General features: G+C 40.0%; 1 protein-coding gene across 2 annotated transcripts in view; it reads left to right on the plus strand.

The window, feature by feature from the left end:
• The window catches only part of LOC148426936 (fibroblast growth factor 14-like), a 44,613-nt gene that overhangs the window by 11,142 nt on the left and 17,466 nt on the right, over positions 1–16,005 (plus strand). Inside the window, exons 1-2 of one of the 2 annotated variants that reach the window (XM_088404250.1) lie at positions 9,345–9,634; positions 14,518–14,628. In XM_088404250.1, the coding sequence (XP_088260376.1) occupies positions 9,442–9,634; positions 14,518–14,628 (304 nt within the window). In that variant the 5' untranslated portion in view covers positions 9,345–9,441. Of the gene's footprint in view, positions 1–9,344; positions 9,635–14,517; positions 14,629–16,005 lie in introns of those variants that run through there. The other variant, XM_088404240.1, reaches the window with a different exon arrangement.

Here is a 16,005-nt window from a genome sequence, read left to right on the forward strand (position 1 = left end):
TATATACTTTATTTATTTTTTTATTTATAAATTATTCTCCATATTCTGTTATTTGGTGTCATATCCATTTGCTTACGTTCCTTCTTGTGGTATAGTTTAAGTTGGAGTATTTAGCCAATTCGAATTCAGCTAACTTGTGTCGCCAGGCTGAATGTAATCTTCCTTAGCCAGAAGCCAGGGCATTCGCTGCTCTCTTATCCATCGGCGCTTGCGCAGAAGCCCACAACTGTTGACGCGAATGTCCTAGCCCCTCTGGGAGCAGGCAGACTACATACAGCCTGGTGATACAAGTTAGCTGAATTCTAATTGGCTAATAATTCCAATTTAAAACTACAATACCAGAAGGAGCTTGACCAAATGGATATGACATAAAAAGAACAGAATATCGAAAATAATTTTATACATAAAAAATATCTATACTATATATATTTAGTAAAAATGAATTAAAAATTAAATTAACTTTCATTGTAGTTATTATAATTATTACAGTTTATTATAGTTATGATCATGATGTCAGGTTATGTTAGGCCAGCAGAGAAGGCCTTGCTGGCCCTGACAGCCACAACTGCAATATATATGTTTTTTCTTTCCTAGGGGGGCCTTGGCAAAATATAATTGAGAAGCACTGACTTAAGATGACCCGTGACCAGACTTGGCCAGGACAGAATGACTTGGGATTTGTTTAAAACTCACATGTGTGATTTAACCTCAGCTTGGTAGTGGTTTTGATCAGGGCTTTGTGAAAAGCACCTACTGTACATCCTTAGAGCAGAAAGAAAAGGGGGGGGGGGGGGGGGGGCTGAACAGAAGATTGCAAAGAATAGAAAATTACGGAAGAAAAACCATGAGATGAATAATTTAGTCTGTCCGTTCCCTTTCTACTCCCCCTTACTGGGCAGGTGATGTTGTGAGGATACAGGAAGCAAGGGAGCAGGTGGGGAACAAGGAAAAGGGAGGACACAAGTACACAAGGAGACACTAAAAGGGGGGCGAGACACAGAAAAAAGGAGAAAACACGATTTAATGGATATAAAGACCGATGAGTTTTGCGTATGTGTGCATTCTTTCAGCAAGTGCAATCTTTTTTTATTCAGAGATTCACCTGCGTCACTTGTCACTGGTTACCGTGGTAACCGTGGACTTCCCCCATGCCTGTGTGAAGCTGCGCGTGTAGGCGGGTGTCTGAGTGTGAATTATGACTCATCCTGCTCACTTCATAGAGGCTATCCTCACACTGCTCTGGTGTGGGGAACACCCATGCACAGCTGTCTCCTAGCTGTCTGCCTTAGCCCTCCCCGCTTGATTTCAATATTATGTCCTCTGACTCACTTGCTTGGTTTAAGATGTTTGCTCCTTTGTTTCATTCTGTTGTAACCAATTTTTCCAGCTTGTGACTGGATAGGCAAGATTTGAACGCCACACAGAGAAACACACTGAGTGAAAAACATCAACAAGACTTGTGTCAGACGGTATCACACTACCAGAGGTGGAAAAGTACTCACAATCTCTATTTAACCGGAAATGCACATGGTGTGCAAAAAAAGACTGGTAGAAAGTAAAAGTTCAACCTGTCACCTGCTGCTGCCGTGCTCATGTCTGCTGTAGTAGGTACTAATAAAGAAAGGAAACATTTTGCCCTGGACTTTTTTTTCCCCCGATGTCGCTGTGTTTTTGGCGAATTTGGGGAAACAACACCCAATTCTGGTTCAAAATGCACTGTAATGCATTGCATTACTTTTATTTGTACCGAGTAAAATATTAGTCTTTTTTGTGTGTGATGCAATACACTACAGCGTTACAGCAAAAAGTAGTGCATCACAGTAATTACATTACTTTTGTAATGCATTACCCCCAGCAGTGGATAAGACACACCCTTAATTTTGACAACAATGTAATAACTCTTGCAAAAAAGAATAATTCTCATCTTCCTAAACTCTTCATATTTTTTTGTGTTCATATCCGTAAGTTAGATATCTGTTGCGCGTAAAGTTACTGTAGGTGTGTTTCAGATTTCCCACATTTTGAGTGGTCAACGCCTCACCAGTGCGCTCGAAGCAGTTGTTTTTACGGCTCGAGTTCATTTTACCATGAGTACCCAAAGTTGTGAAGCATCCGTGTTTCACCAAGTTTATGATTTTGTGTATGCCAAAAGACCGCAATTAATAAATGAGTCAAATGGAATACCTTTCCATTTTTTGCTAACCGGAGCACTCAGCTACTTACCTTGCCACTCTTCATTGAATCAACTGGACACATCATAACTTTTACATGGTCCTGTCCATTTTACTAGTATGTCGGTTTGTGAATAAGGATGGACTCGCTTCTTGCTTCTTTCACTGAAAATAATGCCGTAACAAGCTCAGCAACATACCCATAATTTTGGCCATCATTTTTGTGGAAAAAGTGCATCTTCTATTTGGGGAATTACGGTAGTTTCAGTCTTTAATCAACTGCATATAAGGGACAACCTGTTGCACTTGTTAATGTTGGCTTTTGATGATAATAGTTTTTTTGGTTGGCACAAGACAATTGGCTGCAAATCCTTCTTGGAGCCAACAACACCTGACACTTTTCAAATACTACTCATTGATGTGGAATATCTTGCTTCTCTGAATTTGCAACCATCATTGTTCTCTGATTTTAGAGGTTTCTAAAGTAATCAAGTAAGCAATCGTGAAATTAGTTGGCAGCTGTTCGAATAATTGAGCAGTTGACCCTCCCTTTTTTACTTCAATTTGGGTGAATTTTACAACAACGCGAGTAGAAGTCTACCCCCGACTTGAGTGGTTACATAGATCATGGCTGTCCAATTAAAACACATGATGTCTGTTATTAAAATGACAAAATTACTTTATCTTTTATTTAGACGCATTTTTTCATCGTATATCAAATAACATACTGTGCTGGTTCTGGGGTGGGGTGGGGGGGGGGCAAGTGTGAGGCAATGCGTGTGTGAACTTAAACTCACATGCTGAAACTAATATTTCAGCAATAAAACGATTTGATGTTTCAATGCTTTATTTTTGTGACATAGCTGAATATGAATTAGTCAAAAAGCCTTCAAATTTATCATCAGTATCTGAAATGGCAAATTGCTCCACCCATTTAAATCCCGGACATCCTCTTTCCTGCTTGTCATTTGCGCAAACATCGTCATTACTCTTCCATGAGTAGTCATCTTCAAACCCGTCCAATATGTTTGAAATGGAGGTCTCCAGAAATGCTTTGCTTGGAGCCTTCTTTACCTATGTGACGACCGTGGCGAGATCAGAACGTGGATCCCCCCCCCCCCACCTGCTGACATCCACCGGTGCCATGCCACTGCTCTCGCATTTTTTGTCTTGAACGGACAAGTCAAGCCGTCTCTTCCTTTTCGTAATTGGTCAAAACCTTTTGCAAAGGGGGCCAGATTTGGTGTGTTAAAAATGTAGGGGGGCCAACCTTGGCGAGCATTCTTTACATATAACAGCAATTAATTTAAATACATTTCAGCGAGCCGTTCTGTGTTTCACATTTGCTTTTTTATTTTAATTTCTGCTATCTTAAGCATGTGTTTTGGTTCATTTGAAACGTGCATATCAAAACTGAATTGACATTAAATATTGAAATTGAATAATCACTTTTTTTAACACTTTAACTTTTTTGTTACAGTTGAACAGAAGTAATATTACTCTTGGGTGCAAATTACATTTGAAACATAAAAAAAATATCTCACCACGTTTAATATTTATAAAAATTTTAATCACAATAACAGAGAAATTAACAAATAATAGTCATATCAACAAGTGCACAGCTCATTTAAAATATGACATTAGTAACTATAAATGTTGATTAGATTTTTAAATGGTAATTATTCTGGAGTGAAAACTTAAAAAAAAAACGTTCAGACTTATCGTAAATCAATCAATCAATCAAATTTTATTTGTATAGCCCTAAATCACAGAAGTCTCAAAGGGCTTCACAGATGAAAAGAGGTCATGTGGAGACTTCTTTCGAAAAAGAAGTCATACACAGACATCTTTTCAGTGTAAGGTACACCAGCATCCCCTGTCAAAGCTCCCAGAAGGAAATGAAAAATGACTCGTCCACATGAGTGTGATGGGTGAAACTGAGATCTGGAGTGCAGGACAAAGGCCAGGTGTGGCAGCAGTATGGATGCGCAAGATGTCTTATAAGTGAGAGTCCGATAGCCGTGTCCTCACACGGCTCTAATTCAAGTTCATAACCGAGAACGTCTTCTCACACAAATGCGCCGAACCGAACAAACTTAGCATTTTCTTACCAAATGCTGCAATGTCTCGGAAACTTGTCCTTATCCAGCTGTTGGCGATATAAAGCTGCTGGTGGTGACCGCAGCTCACTGCGTCACACTGCAGCTCAACTTTTGTCCTTTTGTTGATTGTTGCCATTTTAGTAAGTTAGGGGCTCATACAGTCAATTACTCATATGCTAATCTGCTGTTCCTAATTCAGCCTATAGTTATTTTGCATTAAAATGAATGTTATTCAAACACAGATCTGGGGAGAAAATTGGTCTGGTTTTGAGTTACAGAATATGGAAAATGTGAAGCGTTGTGAATCTTTTCCAGATGTGCTGTAGCTATATGTGCTACCCAGTATAACACTCCGTTCATCCATCCATCCATCCATCCATCCATCCATCCATCCATCCATCCATCCATCCATCCATCCATCCATCCATCCATCCATCCATCCATCCACTAGCACTATCTAATATCCACTAGCACTATCTAACAATACATTTACTGATTCCTCTGGTATCTGTTATTGTTATTTGAATGTATGCAATAGTAAGTCTATAGTGCATGCAATATTTGTAAGAACCACATTATTTTTGGCCAGGTTTTCATCTTATATTTGTGGCCCTCACACATTTATGATGCACATTTGCTGTACCTTATTAAAGGTTGCCATTCAGTTACTTAAGTTACTGTATCTACCAATAGTTATAGCTTCCACTCTATGAAACATGCTAAATCAAAGTAGTGCACATGGCTCTTTAATGTATATAGGGGCACTTCTACTTATTAAATTAATTTGTTCCAGAAGTAATTTTGTGACATGAATCTTTCATAAGTAGAGCTGCTTTTTACACGTAAATAGCCTTATCTGTTCTAAGCCGCCAAAAATGCTTCTAAACCCTCTAAATGAATATCATTAAATGTTAAAAATGATGAAGAACAGAAACATACATATTAGAATAACATTAGTGCATTATAATCAAAACGTATCATGTAAAAAAAACAACAACTGCTCCTTAACCCTTTAAATGAATCACATTAATTTAAAGCAGTTCACAATATGAATGCAGTTCACTTATTTGCCTTGAGATGGTGCTGGTGTGTTGGTGATGAATACAGAGAAAAAGAGAGAGAGAGAGAGAGAGAGAGAGAGAGAGAGAGAGAGAGAGGGAGAGAGCGAGAGAGAGAGAGAGCGAGAGAGAGAGAGAGAGAGAGAGCGAGAGAGAGAGAGAGAGAGAGCGAGAGAGAGAGAGAGAGAGAGAGCGAGAGAGAGAGAGAGAGAGAGAGAGCGAGAGAGAGAGACCTTTTTTGGATGTTTAATTTGTAAGGATTTTTTAAAATGTATTTATTTTTACATTTCCAGTGATAAAAGAACCATTTACAAGTTCACGAGAACAATAAAAAATGTAAGTTGTAAGTAAATTTACTTAAGTTTCTTTTGGGGTCATGGGAAGTGGTTCCTGTGTGATGTCATTGCTAAAGTGCTAACCCGACATGCTAACAACGTGAACGTCAGCCGTAACAGCCCAAAGTGGTATGTTAAATGTATTTTTATGTGAACATGTCCAATGTTAGCCATAGCTACTATCAATTTCAATGAATATCGATATTAATAGATGATAAAAATGCACCACAAACTGTAACACATACGCTAACACTGGTGTCTTGTGCCTCATATTATAAGCCAACAATGTCGCCTTCCTTGAATTATCTCCCATTACCCATTACAATATTTTCCTGCCAAGGTGTTTCGTACGCTGATTTGTTCGTAACAAGAGGCCTTCACAAGTGGAGGTTCCACTTTTTGCATTGTAAACCTATTAAACGTGATATTTTTAACGGTCATAAAAACAACACAAAGTGCCCTTCCAGTAAGCATTTTGATATATAACATTTGATAACTTATGGCTCTTCAAAAGTTTTTTTTTTTTTTTTGGCAGTTGGGGTAGTGCCCAATAGGCACGTGTAGCATCAACCAACATTTTATCTTTAAAGTCAAGTCAAATTTTGGGATGGAATGGGGTGGATTCATCTGATTAATGAATATTCCACAACAACAGGATTACTCCATGTTTAGACGACCAGTCAGGGCACATAGCACGTGTATTTTCGAAACCACTACTTTTGTACTTCAGTGAAAAGCTTGTGGATGAAAAGTGCGCCATTCTGATTAATATTGTATTGGCAAAAAAAAAAATCACAAGTGTTTGTTAATGTAAATTGTCATCACCTAACAGACAAAGTAAAATTGACGTTACCTTCTAAACGAGGGGGAAAGGGTTAACAAAACAACAAAATTAGGGGACCGCTGCTTAGTTCTCCAGTTGACAATAGTATCAGGCAAATCAGCATATATGAATGAGATATTTGCAGCCCAAATGAAATGTACTTATTCGGTTATGAAAGCAAGCAGGAAAACGGTTTGCAATGAAGTCGCCAACGCCTGTTGCATTGCCACCGCGATTATATGTACTCTAGCGCCCTCAAGCGGCCTTTAAAGTAATTGTTTTTGTACTGCTGACTGTCCATGGTGCTGAAGTGTTTTCATCAAAAAGGCGAACAAAATACACGGCGTTTGATGTTATGTGTTTTACCTGTATATTGTGATTTAATTGAAGCAATTGAGAAACTATGTATGGCGAGCACATCGATAGAGAGCATGGTTCAACCTCTTTCAAATGACAGTTTAATAAAATATGACGCAATTATAGAAATCTATTTGTTTAGTGTTTTAAATGCGTGCAATTACAAGTGTCATAATCATTTAGAAGATATCTGGTGGGATAGATTGTGGTCACCCATGACCCTACAATCTTATAGTTACTATACAGTATTAATACACTTAATAAACAAACCACTCTAGCATGGAAGCTTGAGCCTGATATGCTTTTTTTTAACATACTAACCATTTTTTGTCATGAGACTCAATACATACAGACTACACAATCGCTCTACCAATGATCACAAGTTTTCTCGATACAGACGTCTGTGGAAGGTAGCCTGCATAGTATCTCGTGGCAAAAAAAAAAAAAAAAAAAAAAGCAGAAACTTGCCTAAGTTTCATATAGACGTCTAAAATACCAATCTGACTCACATTAATTTCAGTTACAATGACTGTGTGCTATTGTTAATCATAGTTGATATTAATTAATAGGAAGACAATCATTTGATAATACTCCCTTATAACGATTAGAAAACATGGCTGCATCAACTTTAATAGTCCGCACCCAACTTGGGCTGACTTTGAAATTTTTCTTTACATATATATATATATATATATATATATATATATATATATATATATATATATATATATATATATATATATATATATATATATATATATATATATATATATATATATACACACAGTAGATAGATAGACAGACAGACAGACAGACAGACAGACAGACAGACAGACAGATAGATAGATAGATAGATAGATAGATAGATAGATAGATAGATAGATAGATAGATAGATAGATAGTGACTTCTAAAGAAAATCATGCTGATGAAAAAATGCGCTGCTTTGTCGAATCAGCCGGCACTTGCTTTCCTTCACTTCACCAGGTAACGTTCACTTGCGATTAGAACAGGAAATGCAATCCCAAACACATCCCCAGGGCAACGAACAAAATAAAATACAAACAATATCACAATTACGGAAATAAACTTAATAGCAATCAACTGACGACTAGAATTTTCGTAGTTAAATTATTTTCGATTAAAGACGCATGGTGGAATATTTAGAGTTGCCATTTACTGGTGTAACGTGAATGAAGTTTTCTCTCCCCAACATACCAGATGATCAAATGATTAGCTGATTAGCAAGCTTATTTGAATCAGGTGTGTTTGAGAGAGACATTTCAAAAACATGCTGGATACTGGCCCTCAAGGACTGGAGTTCACGGCTACCAAACTCAAGGCCCGGGGGCCAAATCCAACACGTCACATAATTTTATGTGGCCCGCAAAAGCAAATCATGTCAATTTCCATGATGCCTGCTAAACCCAATTGCAAAGTTTTAACTTGTTGTGTAGATTAAAGAATAAAGTTCAGAATTTGCAATACTTTTTGGTTTGGTATTTTACAGTAACTTTAACAATAACTCAACAAACTCTTTTACTCAAACACTAACACAAACTCCTTTACTTCGGATTTCAAAACTAATAAGCTATCAATTTGCTGTGTTCTGTACATTATAAAACGATTTTAGATTGATTTGGTTTCCCCATCATGTCGCCCAATGAGGGAAGATGAGCTACAAAATGGCGCGCAACTAAAATAAGATTAACACCCCTGGTCTAAATATTACATATTGTCACTTTACTTAGCAACAGGTACCAAGACTAATGGTAGAAAAGGACCAATATGTTGAAATAGAAACACTTTATACTAGGGGAGCCAAAGTCCGGTCCTCGAGAGCCCCTATCCTGCCTATTTTCCTGTAACCCTCATCCGGTACACCTGATGCAAGTAACCATGATTGCTCAGCTAATATGCAAGTTTTGCAAAAGTCTGACAACAATCACGGTCAGATTGGATGGGGCTCTCGAGGACCGGATTTTGCCCCCCCTGTTTACGAAACTACCCTGTATTTTAAGAAGAAGAAAAAAAGCCCCGTGCGCTCTACAGCGGAGGCGCTGCTGGTTCATGTACTTGCACAGTGAATATTTGTTTTACTTTGAAACGCCACGCGCTTTATTTCCGGCGAGACTGTTCTCACGTCTGTTTTACACACCTGGAGCCGCTCGCGGCTGCACGCCCGCCGCGCGCCCCTCTCAGCGCCACACAAACGGACGTTGTGTCTCCAAGGTGGTCTCCCTTGGGTGTCCGCGTTAGACTCCGGTATCGACCATGGGGAGGAGCCCTGCCAAAGCGCCTCGATGAAGCGCAGGTGTCATTCATAGAGCGCTGCTGACAGGAGGGGAGGGGGGGGGGCGGCGGGACGTGACGGACAGGTAAACCGCTGAGCGATTGAAGCCAATGGCCCGTGGCCGTGACGCGCAGCGGCGTGAATAGGTCGGACTCCGAGGAGATGGCGATGGGGCCGTTGTAGCCGGCAGAGCCGCGACTCTGGGGTGCGGTATCGTCTGCGATCCGAACCCCCGATCCGATCCGATCCGAAGGCGCGTGACGAGACCGGAGACTGCTTTTGTGTCTGCTGTCTCGGCGGTGACATGGCAGCGGCCATCGCCAGCGGTTTAATCCGCCAGAAGCGGCAGGCGAGGGAGCAACACGCCCACCGACCGACCACTCACCGGCGACGGAAGAGCCCCGGCAAGAAGCAGGGCTTGTGCAACGGGAACCTGGTCGATATCTTTTCCAAAGTCCGGATATTCGGCTTGAAGAAAAGGAGGCTACGGAGACAAGGTGTGCGTGGACACGCATGTATATACGCGCGCACAAATGCACGTTTACGCGATACGCTTGACATACGTGCACACATTGGGACACAAAAGCGCGTACATCGTGGATTTTGCGTGAAGCGCAGATTCGGCCCTCTCCTCCGTCATGAACACGCACACAAGAGCGCGCACACGCACTGTCATGTCATGTAGCGCCCTATGGTTCACTAGTTTCCGAGCACATCCATTATTGAAGCCACACGTTGGTCTGCCTCGCCTCTTTCTTTCGCTGTCTGACTCAGTTCATGCATGCGCGCATTAAAAGCGACTTGTTTTGTTTGGGAAGCGACCCGTTTTAACCGTTTTTCGATTGATTTAGTTTTTGTGAAGTATGTGAACCGTACTCAGCGGATTGTGCGCAAAGTCAGCAGGTGAGATCATGGAAGGCGGGGAAGATTTCAAGGGGGTCGAGCACATGTTCATAGAACCAGTTTTGACTCTTGAGAAGCAACAGTTAAGAGAATCTGTTTTCTCTCGGAGCATCCCGGGCTCGTCACAGCTTCATGAATTTTTTTGCAGGCTCTACTCTAGCCGCGTTTGTCATCGTTAAAATTCGCTCACTGATTTCACATGCATTCATTTCAAAGCCTCCTCATCCTTGGCTCTTCACATCCCCATCTCCTGTTACAATTTGGTAGAACGCTAATCCTCCCTCTTTGCCTCAGATCTTTCCACCAGCCAACACCCCCAGCACACACATAAAGCTTGGCAATGTGTGTGTGCGACTTGCCAACTCCCCTACCAGGGGTTTTCTGGAGGAGACATTCGAACAGATACACTCGTACTTGGCTGTGTATTTTCATTAGATGTTTTATTATTTACATAATATGCGATTTAAGCTATTTTTTTCTTCACTCTCCCCACTGTAGCTCTTGTTTTTCTACTTTGTACTTGGAGCAGCCCAAATAGAGGTAAATAAAACATTTTTGCTCCATTACCTTTACTTACCTAGATGTTCTCCCTAGGGTGGACAGACTCTTGAAATCAATGCGTAATAACATGTAGCTATGGAAAATCAATTACAGACTGTCACCCTCTCCACCATGTTGGTTTCTTCTAAGTGTACACGTGAGACTTGATGTCAAAGATAGTGTCGGCGTTTCCCATTTGACAGTCACCGAATGCGTCATTGCTGCCATATTGGCGGTGATGGCTTTTTTCCTGCCTTTGTTTCAGCTAGACATTCGTCGTCTCATTTGTGATGTTGGATTGATGCTCAAGTGGTTTTATTTTCCTGTCACATACAAACTGTAGTGTGTGTGTGTGTGTGTGTGTGTGTGTGTGTGCGTGCGTGCGTGCGTGTGTGTGTGTGCGTGTGTGTGCGCGTGTGTGCGCGTGTCAAACTCGGGATTGAGGCTCAAATGAAGAATGACAGTGTGACGTGTCCAACTATCACACGCTCAACGGATTACCACACCACATTGCATTAGTGTGTCTGTGGTGCGTGTGTGCGTGTGTGTGTGTGTGTGTGTGTGCGTGTGTGTGTGTGTATGTGTGGATGGGGGAATACCTCTCCACTGGAACACAGTGGAATCACGAGACTGTTGTCATGGAAACGCAAAGATGGGAATTTCCCTAGTAACAGACAGGATATAGAGATGCTGGGAAGAAAAGGGAATATCACCTTGGTGACTGCAGAAAAAACATCAGTGTAAAAGCCTGTTTAACCCCTGGGTGTCCAGGGATTTTTCACTAGGCTGCCCTTATTATCACCCAATTTGGGGTGACTTTAAAAGGCACTTAACATGGTTAAATAGAAATGTATATGTACTTTCGACCTCTCAAAATGTTTGGCGGCATCAGCCCTATCCATACATGTAATTTTTCTTTGAGGAAAATCTACCCGTTTATGGACAAAAAAGGTAATAATGTGATAATTGCAAAAGTAAATACGCTTTATATTTACATATTAATGACATTGAAATAGTAATACTTATGTCATAACTAGATTATGACTTTTGAAGACTTTTGCATTATGGGAGTCCAGGCTAAGCCAATCATTAAAGTCATTGAAAGGCTTGCAAAAGTCATGGCCGCTAGTGCTACTCAGTGGTTTTTTGGTGTCAATATAAAAAATTCTATTCGCGAGTTGCCGTTGAAAGGATTGATGCAAAAATAGGGTGAAATGCATGATAAACATTGGGGTTTTAATGTGTCCAAATTTTGATAATAGATCCGATTTTGAATGGCAGTAAGGTGAGTTGGGTCAAGGGATAAGTGGATGTTGGATGCCATTCCCCATCGACTCCTTTCCGTCAATTATCCATCCATCACCAATCTGTAATTACGATTAAAATAAAAAAGTTCAGTAATAGTCATTCTACCTCTAACTCTTCTACTACGTCTCTCATCTGAAGGATTACGCAACCCTGGGCTATGTCCCGAGGAGGGCTTGTTCTAGACTGACGGTCAGGCGTCATCAAAGAAACATCAAAAACTGAGGCTGTGTACAAATCGTGACCTTGACAAGGTTACAACTGCCCCCCTGTTTGTAGCCTATCTTAAATCTCCTATTTTTGCCCAGATCTTGCCAATCTTTAGCACTTTTTTCTTTTTTTTTGTGCTGTGCTATGGATATTATCTTTTTTTTCAAGGGTGTAGACAAAATTCACTCACTCTCGACAGGTCGTAGAATGTTACATGGTCATATTCAAAGTGGCAAAATTAGATGCCAGGCCCTTTTGTGTCCAGTGTTTGGCAAATTACTTCAACGCTGTAACGCAATATTTATTACATATTATTGTCATTTCAGAGCAATTAGTTACATTACAATATTACTCTATTTGAAATGTAATGCATTACACTACTATTGCATTACTTTTATTTTACTCTCACCACCATAGCTGGAAATATGGATTTGCCAATCCAAATGTAGCTCATTAAGCTCATTCCACATTGTGTGGAAGGTTGGCTTAAGCCTAAAAACAGTACACATCATTTCATCTGTATTGTATTGTAAAAAGACAAGATATAAAATCTTTTTTTGTATTTTAATCCCTTTATTACATCGCTTCACAGCATAGTGATGCATTGTTTATGCTTTAGGGAGAAATTGTGAGTGCATTCCACAATTTCAATGTTAATATTCAAATTCAAGTTCAGTCGGCAAGGTTAAGGTCAAAGGTTTCAAAAAGAGATGGTTTCGGTGGGACTGTTGTCAGCAGCTAGCCTACATCATCGTGTGTTTGATGTACTGTCATTTTTTGCATGCTTCATCTTGATACACATTGACCAGAACTGTTTATAGACTACAGCAATTGTACAGTGAAAAGCGTTAGCTTATCTTGTCAGTATTACTAGTTGAGACAGGGAGATCCCTGTCAAAATGTTGGCGAATCCACTGTGGAAAGCGCCAGCATATCTTCTGTGTACCACATACTCGAAGGTTGAAGTGACATCCCCGAGTAAGAGAATAATCTTTCTGCCTGCTTTTTTTTAATCCCCACTCTCGATCCTCTAAGTGTGTTTTTTATTTTTTTTTATTTTTTGCTAACTTCACGTTACTATGGCATCGCTTTATGTCAAATTACTGATGCTATTTTGTGAATGGGACAACTCTTTAGGTGTTGTGCACAAAGTGCACCAAACTATTATATTCTTCTTGTCTTTATCTCTGACGAACTGAAATTAGGGGGTGTATGTCCATCTTGTGTTCATATTGTTCATATTCAATCTGTCGTCATCTGCTGCTGCTGCAGTCATCTCTGATGTAAGCAGGTACTAATAACAGAAAGTAAACATTATGCAGTGGACTTTTCTCCTCAATCCCGGGGTGTTTTGGCCGAATTTGGGGGGAAAAAAGCACCACTCTCAGGTTAAAAATATATTGTAATGCATTGCATTACTCTCATTTGCACAGAGTAAAACATTAGCATTTTACGTGTGTAATGAATTACAGCAAAATTTAATGCATTCCAGTAATTATCTGACTTTTGTAACGCATTACTCCGAACACCGATTATGTCTAGGATATAGTTTCGACGTACACATTTGTTTGCAACTACATTCCATGGCCTGCTTTTAACTTGTTACCAGACGAGCACACTTTGTCGCAAAGCTTCACACCTCGTCTTCCAGCCACAAAATGGAGCCGTCACAAAGATGGAAGCCCCCTACCCCCTCTCCTTAACTGGGTCAGCCTCGGTTTTGTTTCTGTGCATCACCTTGACTCTACCTTTACGCTCTGCCTCTGGCATACTCTCAAAGGAGATTCCTATTATGTTTTGGAAAAGAGGATGTGGTCATATGTGTTTATCCATATCCCCTATTAGTCGCTGACCTGACAACATTATCAAAGTTTTTCAAGTGGAACAATTACCAGCAAGGAAAGGATTAGTATGAGAATCCCGAGATGGGTTTGATGTGCTTGGCTGGTCTTCACTGCAGGAAGTTCTGCAGGATGGGGCGCTGAAGTTGTCACTTTCCTCAGGCTAAATTTTAAATGGGCCTTCAAGAAATATTTGAAACTGGACATAAATGTCCCATTAGTCCACAGTAGTTATTTTTCACTTCTGAACATACTTGCAGTCTCATGTGATCTAAAGCTGTATCATAAATTCCAACCAATGCCACAGATGTAATATATGCTTCTCTTGTGTAAGCATTCAAGAACAAAAGTATGAGTTTGATTCTGACTTTAAATTTTCCATAGTTATGAATGAGTGCAAAGATCACATTTTTTTCAAATAATGCAAGCATCTATCAAAATGGAACATTTCTGCAAAGACATGCTTTTTTTGATATGGCTCTTTGACCAAATTCACAAAGATGTACTTGCAATACTTCCTGTACTTGCAATTGTCCTCTACATTTTTTTTCCCAACTGGCTTCCTCATTATTTTCCCCCAGAACCGCAGCTGAAGGGTATCGTTACCAGATTGTTCTGCAGGCAAGGCTTTTATCTCCAGATGGGCCAGGATGGAAGTCTGGATGGGACCAAAGACGACAGCAACAACTCCTGTAAGTAGCACCCATGAACATGTACTGAAATAACAAATTCTTATTAGGTTAATGACACTTACATAAGTCGAGGTGAGTCGAATAGTATAGATATACTGTCATTGTATTGTTCATATAGAATATTATATACAATATATTGGGAGCGTAGCTCCAATTGGTGCATATTAAATAAATATAAAAAATGAATAGAAATAATATAGAACAAAACAGCATAGTTTCACAGAGTGCGATTGTTGTTATTCACAAAGTTATTAGCTCAGGGGAAAAAGCGGCCTCTGAGTTTGTTTCCCCGGCTTTTATGAGCCTTGTAACGCTGGCCATAGGGCAACAGGTTGAAAACTTCATGAGTTATGTCTCAATGAGATCTGGCCCTGTTCAGACTGGGTCACGTTTCTGGCCTATTTGACAGGTTGCAACAATGTCAGAATGGAGGCATCGTAAAGCAAATGTGGTATTTACTGAGGTGGGTACTTTGTCAGCACTGACAGACTGTCCGTCAGTCCGTCGCCAACAGACGACTGTTTTGCCGATGGACCATAAAACAACGGGAATGCTCAAAAACACGCTAAATTAAATAATTGGAAGTGCGATTCGTCGTCGTAATCGCCCTTTGGCCCGCCGCACCCCATTTTGCTAACTGAAACATAAGTCAACTCACTTGACATCTTTCTGGTACTTGGTGGAATCGGTCTACAGTCAATGTGACAATAGTCACTTCAGCGCCGCCAAGCAGTGAAGAAATACGTTTAGTTGAGTGAATATACTGGATTTCTTCAATATACTATTTATTAACACACACACACACACGCATATATATATATATATATATATATATATATATATATATATATATATATATAATATATATAATATAATATCATTTATATGAAAGTATTTTTGCGATAGCTTTCACCTTTGCACATTCCATTACATTTTCTTTGGTTTCTAGAGTGATTCAAAAAGCACTTGGAAAGCAGTCTTGATTAATGAGGACTCTGCCTTCCCTCACGTAATCAAGCCTTGATTGGAGGGAACTGCAAAAAAAGAGTCATACTGTATCTACCGTCAAGTCCATCATAGGTTGTTATTGTGATTATGCGCACATATCCTTTGCAGCATAACAGAGAGCTACTTCCATGAAAAATACACAATGCAGACAAAAGCATTAAGACTAATTGCAAACGCACATTAAAGGAAATGGAGTTCCCTTGTAGCTACAGCAGCTTCAACTCTTCTGCAAAGATGGACAAGACTTTAAAGTGTACTCATCAAGCAAAACAATTGCAAGGTCACCCATGTTGGCTGCTCTACTTCAAAGGTGTTTGATGGGCTTGAGGTCAGCCCTCTCACCCAAGCGTGTCAAGCATGTCTTTATGG

The sequence above is a fragment of the Hippichthys cyanospilos genome, chromosome 2, assembly GCF_059441005.1.
Source record: "Hippichthys cyanospilos isolate Australia breed blue-spotted pipefish chromosome 2, RoL_Hcya_1.0, whole genome shotgun sequence".
NCBI classification, from domain to species: domain Eukaryota; kingdom Metazoa; phylum Chordata; class Actinopteri; order Syngnathiformes; family Syngnathidae; genus Hippichthys; species Hippichthys cyanospilos.